Below are 11,761 nucleotides of genomic sequence, written 5' to 3' on the forward strand. Positions count from 1 at the left end.
ACAAAGTTGTGGGGTTGTACAGTTTAATTTCAGTTTTACCGCCCCCAATCCATACCCCCTTTAGCTGCTGAGGCAGCCACCAAAAGGTGTGCACATGCCGCAGCAGGAATTAAACCCCCTGTTGCTTTTGGTGGGTGCTACCGCCTGCCAATCATAACCCATTCAAGTAAATGGGGCCATTTGGCAAGTGCCCCTGCAACTGCATGCTTCTGTGGTGTCCAAGGGGTTAAAGTTTCACACTGATATGCTGTGGTTTACCTGTACCGTGGGTGTAGCGCAGTGCATCTGCGACTTTCCTTGGTAAGCTGCAATAGACTTCTATTATATCCTGCAGGTGTGGTGCACTTTCTAAAAGTGCACCAAAATGTCTGCATTCAGAAGAAGTCTATGACTAAGCTCAGCAAACCTGCAGGTACATTGGGTAAACCGCAGCACATCAGTGTGAAAGCAGCCTTATACTATTATAATCAGTGTAAAGCCTCGTACACACGACCGAGGAACTCGACGGGCGAAACACATCGTTTTCCTCGTCGAGTTCCTTGTTAGGCTGTCGAGGAACTCGACAAGGCAAGTTTCTCCATTCCCGTCGAGGAAATAGAGAACTTGCTCTCTTTTTGGCTCGTCGAGTTTCTCGACAGTTTCCTCGACGAAAATGTACACACGACCGGTTTCGTCGGCACAAAAATATCTCCCAGCAAGTTTCTTGCTGTTTTTTGCCGAGAAACTCGGTCGTGTGTACGAGGCCTCAGAAGATTTATTTTTTCCTGCTGCTGGCACCACTCTGCAGTCCACTACCCGGGATAAAAGGTGGAGTGCAGTAGTCCCTCTGCATTGCACTCTTTTTGATGCTCTGGAATGAGGGTCAGCAAGCCCAGGCCAAGATCTACCGGTCACCTGGCTGCGGTCTTATGGTAGATAACAAGCTACAGGTTGCTGACCCTTGCACCAAGGATTTTATCTCCCTAGAAATGTTAAAGCTGACTGATTCTTCACATGCAGCCCACCTGCTTTGCAGCTTCTTCCATGTATCTAGTAGCTATTTGAATACAATGTTTCCTTTCTAGTAAAGTATGTTTGTTTTTGCATTTTGCAATAATATAACAAGAAACAAACACATACAAATGCAGGTATGCTAATCTAAAATAAAATGGTATTTTAAAGCTTAACTCTGGGGAAAAACAAAAATCCTCCTTTGTAATGGGGCTGTCCCCTGAACTGCAAGGGTTACATACTTGTTTATGTCTGGGGGACTAGGAAAAGCAGGTTAACTTACCTGAATCCCAGCGTCCCTATGCTCTGGTATGTGGACTGTCCCTTGGCTTCCGCACATCAAATAAAAGACTATGAACCATGCATTGTACTTGATGGCATCAGAACACCTGTAACCGCTGGAGCGTAGGGGAGAAGAGGCTTCTAGTGCTGGCCTTAGAGCATGCAGTGCTTGTGAGCTGTCTTAGCATCCCCAAGTCCAATGCATGGCGATGGGTTCTACACTGTACTTGGTCAAAGAATCTATGACTGCCTTAGAGTAGGGAAGAAGAACCTGTGGGTGACCTACAGCCTGAAATGCTTGTGACTTGTCTCCCAGTGTCCCCACGTCCAATGCTTTGAGCCTTGAATTGTATACTTGATCATGTCAGAAGATTTGCAGGGGAGAAGAGCCGGCAGGCATCGGCCTTACCTCCTGGAGTGCTTGTGAACTGTTTATTGGCCTCCCCACGTCCAATGCAGTGCTTTGAGCCTTGAATTGTATACTTGATCATGTCAGAAGATTTGCAGGGGAGAAGAGCCTGCAGGCATCAGCCTTACAGCCTGGAGTGCTTGTGACTTGTCTCCCAGTGTCCCCACGTCCAATGCATTGCTTTGAGCCTTGAATTGTATACTTGATCATGTCAGAAGATTTTCAGGGGAGAAGAGCGGGCAGGCATCGGCCTTACCTCCTGGAGTGCTTGTGAACTGTTTATTGGCCTCCCCACGTCCAATGAAAGGCTAAGGCCTAATGGACCTGCCAAGGAAAATGGAAAAGTAGCGCTGGACTTGTAAGGTTATCTTATTTGTATTGCTATCTTAAAGTATTGATGTTGGTGTAAAAAACCCAACCCAGGCAGGCAGCTGCTATACCCAAGAGGATCTTCGTGCACTCATTTGCTTGTAGTGTAACAAAAATGGAAATTGAAGGCAACCCACTGCTAAGACCTCCATAAAAGACTTTATTCCAATAAAAGTCAAGGGGACAATCCAAAGTGTAGCCAACAGGTTTCAGGGTTCTAAAAAAAGCCCGAAACAAGAAGAGAAAGAAAGGCGCACCAGCCTAATGTGTTACTGTTGACAGTTTAATAAAATTGTATAAAAATGGAAAACTACTCACAAAGGAGATAACAAAGTAGGCTTGTCAACAACGATGTGGTAGATACCCCTCGAACCACACTCCAGAATATGGGGGATAGAGGTGTGTCACTGCCGGCTTACGAGTTTCGAGGCGACAAGGACCTCTTCATCAGAGCCCACCAGTGCAGATCCTTCCACAGTCACCCCTTTATGTACATACACATGTGCACAATTTTTTTTCCCTTCCTTTATTCATCCATTCTTTTGTGTTTATTATCCCCATTCCCTTGATTTGGGGGTGGGTGTGGTATCCGGGACTGCCCATTTTCTGTTGGGAGGAGTCTGGACGGCCCCTGGGAGGTGCTCCGTGGCTTGCGGTGGGTGGGGATTGTGCACATGTGTATGTATATAAAGGGGTGACTGTGGAAGGGTCTGCACTGGTGGGCTCTGATGAAGAGGTCCTTGACACCTCGAAACGCGTAAGCCGGCAGTGACACACCTCTATCCCCCCTATTCTGGAGTGTGGTTCGAGGGGGATCTACCACATCGTTGTTGACAAGCCTACTTTGTTATCTCCTTTGTGAGTAGTTTTCCATTTTTATACAATTTTATTAAACTGTCAACGGTAACACACTAGGCTGGTGCGCCTTTCTTTCTCTTCTTGTTTCATTTTCTACTAGGACCTCCCCCGTCCATTAAGGGCAGCAAGGCCACTGTTACTGTTTTTGACACTGGTGTTTTCCATGCGGAATATTGAATTATTGTTGGACAATCCACCCGTGTGCAGGAGTTTGTTTTTTTCTGTATAATTCTAAAAAAGCCCCCTTCATCATGAAAAAAAAAACAGAAGGACATTTCCATATCAGTACAATATCCCTTCCCTAGGGTCATAGTAAAACCAAGTACCCAATTGCTAATAATAGTATTGATATATAATAATTAATGTCAGGTTGCAGTAAAGTGGAGCACCAACCCAAAAGGGAAAGCTCCGCTTGTTTGCTTTCTCCCCTTCTCCGCTGCCACATTTGGCACCTTTCCAGGGGGAGCAAGTACCTGTTTTTGACAGGTACCCGTCCCCACTTCCCGGACACCTCGCCGTGGTGAGGTCCCTCGAAGTTCAGCCCCCTCCTCCTGTGTAGCTGCAAAGCTTCACTGCCGGTTCCCCTTACAATGAATGGCGGCGGCAGCACTCAAGAGCCAAATGGAAAAAATGAAAACAATAAAAATGCTAGCTCTCAGGGTGATTATGTAAATTGCAAGCAATAATGGGAAATTAGTCTAAAAAGTCCAGGGCAGGGGAGGAGAGAATTAAAAAGTCTATAGTGAACTGGATGACAAGTCTTAATGGTGGATCTGGAAGACATGCACTGAGTGTAAAGCTTTTCTCAGGAGTGAAGCCAACTCTGAAGCCTCGTACACACGACCGAGAAACTAGACGGGCGAAACACATCATTTTCCTCGTCGAGTTCCTTGTTAGGCTGTCGAGGAACTCGACAAGCCAATTTTCTCCATTCCCGTCAAGGAAATAGAGAACTTGCTCTCTTTTTGGCTCGTCGAGTTTCTTGACAGTTTCCTCGACGAAAATGTACACACGACCGGTTTTCTCGGCTAAAAAATTTCTCCCAGCAAGTTTCTTGCTGGTTTTTGCCAAGAAACTCGGTCGTGTGTACGAGGCCTGAGATGCAACAGAAAAAAAAAGAAAAGCACCTCTAAGTGCAATACACTTACACTCAAAGTAAGAAAAATAAATCTCCCCTCTTTTTATATTGTACAATATACAGTGATACAAAGAGGGGAAAGGGGCAGGTTAAAATGCTCTGCATAGTTAGAATCAATTACCAATTACTAGCAATGTTGTTCATCTGGATACAATCAATGGGACAATCAATATGTCTTAAATAACTTTTTTAAAATGCATATTTCCCATTGATTGTATCCAGGTAAACAGCATTCTAGTAATTGGTAATTGACTCTCCCTGTGCATAGCATTTTAACCTGCCTCTTCCACTCTTTGTATCCCCTGAGAAAGGAGCATGCATGCTCCGTACAAGCTTCGCGCATGCTCTGAAACACACTGTGGTTCTCCCATCACCCCGGTGGCGTCACACGCCTACTGGTGCTGCGCTTCAAGCCGATTCCATGAGGCTTACTCGAAAACAACACAGGACTTGCCGGCTTGTTCCTGGTTCACCGTGTCCCGATGTACCTTCAGACCGGAGGCGTGAAGGACTGTTCCCCGTAGGTTTCTGTTCCTGATGAGCTTACATTCCCTTACTTTGATGTATGTGTTTGATTGACTACTTGCAATTGTACAATAAATATTGCACTTAGCATGGAAAAAATTGGCTGGGGTGCCGACATCGAGGGATCCCTGGACAGGTAAGTATCCTAATATTAAAAGTCAGCAGCTACAGCAGACCTCAAATTTTCCACTCGCATTTTGCGAGTGGAAAATAAGCTCCTCCTGACCCCACACCTGTGATAGATAGAATGCGGTCCAATGCTGGGATGTGTTGTCTATCACAGGCGCGGGGTCAGGAGGAGGCGGGGCTGTGTGAGCGAGCAGAGTGGAGGAAATTTCAATGTAAGTTCTAACAGCGGGCAATACCGCTCTGCGATCCGCGGCTCTCCTCTTCATCTTGTCATGATCTGGCCGCCAATGGGGGCACAGTGACTCTGCAATGGGGGGCACAAGGACTCTCCAATGAGGGGCACAAGGACTCTGCAATGGGGGGCACAAGGACTCTGCAATGGGGGGCACAAGGACTCTGCAATGGGGGGCACAAGGACTCTGCAATGGGGGGCACAAGGACTCTGCAATGGGGGGCACAAGGACTCTGCAATGGGGGCACAAGGACTCTGCAATGGGGGGCACAAGGACTCTGCAATGGGGGGCACAAGGACTCTGCAATGGGGGGCACAAGGACTCCGCAATGGGGGCACAATGACTCTGCAATGGGGGGGCACAAGGACTCTGCAATGGGGGGGCACAAGGACTCTGCAATGGGGGGTCACAATGACTCTGCAATGGGGGGGCACAATGACTCTGCAATGGGGGGGCACAATGACTCTGCAATGGGGGGCACAATGGCTCTGCAATGGGGGGGCACAATGACTCTGCAATGGGGGGGCACAATGACTCTGCAATGGGGGGCACAATGACTCTGCAATTGGGGGCACAATGACTCTGCAATGGGGGCACAATGAGTTTGCAATGGGGGCACAGTGAGGCTGCAATGTGGGGCACAGTGAGGCTGCATTGATGATCACAGGTGAGGCTGTGCTGAGGGGAACTGATAAAGTTGTTGTTAATATTTATTTTTGTAACTTAATTCTGTATAAAACATTTAAGTGTCATTTCATGACATAATTTATGAGGGTGTGATTAGCGGCAGAATTAGGGGCGGAGCAGGGTAAGGATTGGGTTGGTCAACTGATGGCGAGTAACCCTTGAGGCCTGACTAGTGGCTCAAGACTTAAAATTTTGAGCCCTGAGCTACAGTATTTGTAGCTGCTGACTTTTAATGTTTTGGTGGGGGGGGGGGCAGCACTCCTCTTTAAGTAACAATCAATATACAGGAACCTCACATTTGTCTTTTAATCTTGACCTTTAGTGTAATAAAGTTGTATCTGGACCTCTTAGCAGTGGTGTGGCACTGCAAATTCCATTGTTGGTACATCAGAGGACCTGCGACCTCTGGAGAGTATGAAGGATGAGCCTTTTGTCACCGATCTTACAGCCTGGAGTGCTTGTGAACTGCTACATACATAGTAGATGAGGTTGAAAAAGAGACACAAGTCTACCAAGTCCAACCTATGTGAACTGTCTCTCAGTGTCCTCACGTCCAATGATGTCAGAGGACCGGAAACTGTCTTAGTGTAGGGGAGAAGAGCCTGTAGGCATTAGTCTTACAGCCTGAAAGGCTATGGTCCCTGCATGACGATGTCTGAGGACTTGCACCTGCTGGAGCATAATGGAGAAAGCCCGGAGTATCTGTAAATTCTCCAATGCAGTGCTACTATTACCTCGTTGCACTTGATGACATCAGGGGACCTGTGACCGCTGGAGTGTAGAGGAAAAGAACCTGGCGTCAGTCTTACAGCCTGGAGTGCTTGTGAATGTTTTTTTGATATCCTCACATCCAGTGCAATGCTATGGTCCCTACATTGTACCTAATGATGTCAGAGGATCTGTGATTTCATGGAGGAGAAAAGTCTGTGGGTTCCTTGTTTACATCCTGGAGTACCTGCTACATAAAAGTTATTTTTCCAGTCCCTACACCCAACCCATTATTTAAAGAGGTTCAAAAGGCTGAAGGTTTTTACCTTCATGCATTCTATGCACAAAGGTAAAAAACCTTCAGTGTGCAGCTTCGTCCTCAGCCCCCCTCCACTTATACTAACCTGAGCTCCTCTCGATCCAGGAATGTGCACGGGAGCCTCAGCTGTACTGGGTCTCTCTCTCCTTATTGGTTGAGACACAGCAGTGGGACCCATTGTCAATTACAACCAGTAAGGAGGGAGCAGGGGGAAGGAGCAAGCAGCGCTCTGTGTTTCTCATAGACACACAGAGGCAGCTAAGGAGCAAGCACCCATGAGTACCCCCACAGCAAACAGCTTGCTATGGGGGCAATTGGCAGGGGGGGAGGGCCAGGAGCACCGGCGGAGGACCCAAGAAGAGGGGGGTCGGGACTGCTCTGTGCAAAACCATTGCACAGAGTAGGTAAGACGTGTCTGTTATTAAAAAAAATAAAAACAAATCTGAACCTTCACAAACGCTTTAACCCTTGCTCTGTGGGGCATCCTCACTACAAGATTTTTGTTTTCCCTGGAGTTTATCTTTAAATTGATTCATTCTCTCCAGGTGATCCTTGCACCTCCTAGAACACAAGTGACCATTAGTGTCACACAAACAAACAATGATATTAGCGGTACCCTGGGAACACTGGCGTAGCGTGGGGGGGGGGGTCAGCCTGCCCTAGCCAACCGCATACTTACTTACAGCAGATTGGCCATAACGCCGTTACGTCAGGGTTATAGGCTGGCCGCTCTGCTGTGTCAGATTAGTAAGGACTCCTCGTTATTCACAGCCGGAGTCTCTGATTGGCTGGTCGCAGTATTTTATTATTGGTTGAATGCTCTGAAATAGATATTTGACTAACGTAGTCAAAGAGCTGTCTCAGACTCAACCAATAATAAAAGGCTGCAGGGCTGTGGGCAGCCAATCAGAGGCTAAGGCTTTGAATAACGATAATACCGCAGCAGAGCAGCCAGCCTATAACGTCTACGTTAATTACATCTAAATTACAGCCAATCGGTGACTCTGGTTTAGGTGGTAAGGGGTTTAATACTGTACTAGTAGAAGGGACTCTAAAAGTCAATGGGTTAGGGGTGCAAATTACTTGACCCATGCTACGCCACTGCCTGGGAATAATAAATGAAGACCCCCCTGGCCGTAGAGTGTTCCTCCTTACCTTGATGAGCTTGCACCTGATCTGTGCAGACACCATATGACTGTTCCTGAGGTTGCCCACTCTGAACATCAGACACAACTTGCCATCTCGCTGGGAGATGACCGCATTCTGGCTGAACATGAGGGTCTCGGCTCTCTTCTTGGGTTGGGACATCTTGATGAACATGCAACCTATGAGGAAAGCATCCACAATGGAGCCCAGCAGAGACTGGAACAAGAAGAGGATGATGCCCTCAGGACACTTCTCAGTGATGTACCTGAAGCCATAGCCTATGGTGGCCTCTGTCTCTATGAAGAAGAGGAAGGCAGAGGGGAAGTTGTAGACATTGACCACACAAGGGGTGTAGCCGTCATCATGAGCCCTGTTTAGATCCCCTCGGATGTAGGCAATGATCCACCACATTGAGGCCATCACCAACCAAGCCACAGTATAGGTGAGGATGAAGATCAGCAGGTTCCATCTCCATTTCAGGTCCACCAAGGTGGTGAAGAGGTCGGACAAGTACCTGCTGCTCTCTCCTCCTAGGTTCCCATGCTGGACATTGCACCGACCGTTCTTGTCTACAAACCTCTGCCGTTTCCTTTTCACAGAAGGGAAGAAGCCACCTCCCACAGTGGTGGTGACAACGTGGTACTCCTCTCCAAATTTCCTCCTCAAAGCGGACATCTTCTGATGTGTGGGAAGTCCAGCAGCTGTGTGGGAAAAGTTTCTTTAGCTTTGTGTCAGCCCTGCAGGCGTTCCTGATGGCTGTGCATGTCTCCGAGGTGCTGCCATTCAGCTGCCGGCCACTGACTTGTACGGGGACCGTCTACTTAGAGAGCTGGGTGCTGTGTGCACGGAATAGGAACACTCCGCTCCTCTACGTCTTCCTTGTCACCGCCAATCACCGGAGGGAGCCGCCATAACCGCTCATACACACCAGGTGGCGCCAGAGATACAGCCAAACCAAGACACTGCAACAAAAATGGATTGCACAAAAAAAAAAAGCTGGAACACATTACAATAGAATTGTCATCAAAGAGTCTCCCAATGTACAATCAATACCTATCAATACACGGATGGTCATTTTCTGCGGTGTCTGACTGCAGATGTATAGGCAGGATCCTACTTCTTATTTCTGATGGACAGCTAGGACCACACAGCATGCATTTATTGTGGATCTTCCCATGAGATTACTTTTGTTATATGTTACATTTATTGTCAGAGATTGGAGTGCAAACAGTGTGATCTGTGATCCCAACTTATCAATATGCACAAGAAGGAGCTAAGTCTGGGGAGGAGAGCAATGATCACCCAGGACAGGCTGGGATACCTATCATCTATTGTACCTGAGTCATATAATACATGTCCTGTACACATCACAGACCAAGGAAAGCATCCCTACATAGAGACACACACTACTAGTATAGTATATATAGTATTATCATAGGAAGCTGGCCATGCACAGTAAGAGAAATCATGAAATCCCCCCATCCATGCTAAACAACACCGACAGACTAATCTGCAGAGCCGGCTATTACAGGTGCATCTCACAAAATTAGAATCTCATAAAAAAGTTAATTTTATTTCAGTAATTCAATTAAAAAAATGGAATCTAGGCTGATTGACTGGTGCAGGCATGGGCACATTAAGCTCTGGACACAGGTGGAACAAAGTCAGTGTAGGATTCCCCTCAGACGTGCCCCTTGGTGCCACTCATCACTCCCCACGCATACCTCACGACATCCCCTAATAGGACAGACGACTAGAATATGTGCAGAACTCTTTGAAAAGTTCTCCCTCTCGTCGCGGAACTCCCCATTGAGACCGATTATTGGCCACCCCCTTTTTGAACCAGGAACCCAAGACGGGAGATTTCTCGACCTGGCGAGGGCTGACTTATTCCAGGCGTCTCATTTTAGTGCAGGGGGGAGGTGGAAGTCAGCGGCGGAACTGATGGACCCGGAGGGCATATTCCGCCTGGACTTCCTGAGAACACAACAATTACGCCACTTCTTGAACAGCATACCGGTACCTCAGACCGAACAAATTCCGTTGACGACCTTGGAGGACATATGTAATACCTCTGGGGTAATCCCCCACACCCTATCCCAGATGTACACGTTACTGAACACACCGCCAGGGGACTACCAGATCCCGGCCCTAGCCAGATGGGAGGAAGACTTGGGGACGCATTTCTCAGCCACCAAAAAGCAAAACATAGTCCGCTTCACACATAAATCGTCGGTATGCGCCAGAACGCAAGAAACAAACTATAAAATACTCACGCGGTGGTATAGGACCCCCGACTTGTTGAGTAAACTATTTCCCGACACCACAGCTACCTGTTGGAGATGCCAACAGGATAGAGGCACCATGCTGCATATTTTCTGGTCATGCCCGCGGCTTGGAGACTTCTGGAGTGAGGTACGTCGGGTCACCCAGCAATTTACGGGCAGTGTAGTCCCGGATGACCCGGCATACTTCCTCCTACATGCTAACGACTTATCACCTAGAGTATATAAAAAGTCGGTGGTGCGCCACCTTTTGGACGCTGCCAAGGCCTGCGTGCCTCTCCTCTGGAAGTCCTCTCGCCCGCCAACTGTGGCTATGTGGTTAAACAAGGTGGATGAGATCAGCCGTATGGAAGATCTAGTCCTTTCCAGCCAACAGCGAAGGGAAACATACTCAGACACATGGCAACTGTACAACATTTTTAGATTCTCAGAGGAGGGACAGAGACTCAGGGAAACGGACGACCACCAGGCGACTCGACCAGTAGTGGGGAATGCCCCAGTAGTCGGGATGACATGATCCACCAGGAAACAAAACGAGAACTAAACACTTCACTACGCCCTCAGGGGCGCCTTTGGGGCTGGCCATGCTCGTGCAGCCCCCCCCCCCCTCCCCAACTCTTACCTAAACTTTACCTATCCTCTATCTACTCTTTTTTCTATCCTTTTTTCTTCCCTGCTTCACTAGAAAACGGAAAATGGATCGGGAAGCCGCCCCGTGGGGACCTGGTTCACGGGACTGGAAGACATAAAGAGAGATTTCGGTCTCAGACTAGTAAGATGAAGTATGTTTTTCTTTTTGCCTGTATATGTGACTGTACAATCTTGCTGTTTTCTGTCTGATGAAGGGTAATGTTATCCCCGAATGTTGTGTTTGTTTGATCTTGGTCCACACGTGGATCGGCTTTTTTGATGATAAATAAAAAATTTAAAAAAAAAATGGAATCTTTATATTATGTACAGTTGCCACAAAAAGTATGTGAACCCTTTTGGAATGATATGGATTTCTGCACAAATTGGTCATAAAATGTGATCTGATCTTCATCTAAAGGCAAACTTCACATTTGTCCGACCGTGTGTACGCTACATCGGACCAACTTTTTCGGGTTTCGTCAGACAAAAAGTTTGGTCTGCAAACTGACAAACTTTACGACAACAAAAGTCCGATGGTGCCTAGTCCGACCGTGTGTACAGCAAAGCCATCAGACTTTTGTCCGAAGTACAAACACGCATGCCCAGAACCAATGTTAAAATCAACCAACAATAGCAGAAGTTAACCAAAGGGTGGCGGTAAAGAGCAGAAAAACCATGTGATGTTGAGAAATTTTTAGAAAAGTTTGCAGAAAAGTCCGAGCGTGTGTATGCTATGGGTGTGACCGGACAAATCACTTTGGACAAAAATCCAAGGGAAAGTTTGTCGGATGTCCGACCGTGTGTACGAGGCTTTAGTCACAACAATAGACAATCACAGTCTGCATAAACTAATAACACACAAATAATTAAATGTTACCATGTTTTTATTGAACACACCATGTAAACATTTACAGTGCAGGTGTAAAAAGTTTGTGAACCCTTGGATTTAATAACTGGTTGAACCTCCTTTGGCAGCAATAACTTCAACCAAACATTTCCTGTATTTGCAGATCAGACGGGCACAACGGTCAGGAGTAATTCTTGACCATTCCT

At 47.2% G+C, this 11,761-nt stretch overlaps 1 protein-coding gene across 1 annotated transcript in view; it reads right to left on the reverse strand.

The window, feature by feature from the left end:
- The window catches only part of LOC120919380 (G protein-activated inward rectifier potassium channel 1-like), a 156,549-nt gene extending 147,852 nt beyond the window's left edge, over nt 1-8,697 (reverse strand). The window contains exon 1 of the mRNA XM_040331524.1: nt 7,803-8,697. Within this exon, the coding sequence (XP_040187458.1) occupies nt 7,803-8,468 (666 nt within the window). The 5' untranslated portion in view covers nt 8,469-8,697. The remainder of the gene's footprint in view (nt 1-7,802) is intronic.
- Between the last annotated feature and the right edge of the window lie 3,064 nt (nt 8,698-11,761).

This window comes from Rana temporaria, chromosome 12, assembly GCF_905171775.1.
Source record: "Rana temporaria chromosome 12, aRanTem1.1, whole genome shotgun sequence".
Taxonomy (NCBI): domain Eukaryota; kingdom Metazoa; phylum Chordata; class Amphibia; order Anura; family Ranidae; genus Rana; species Rana temporaria.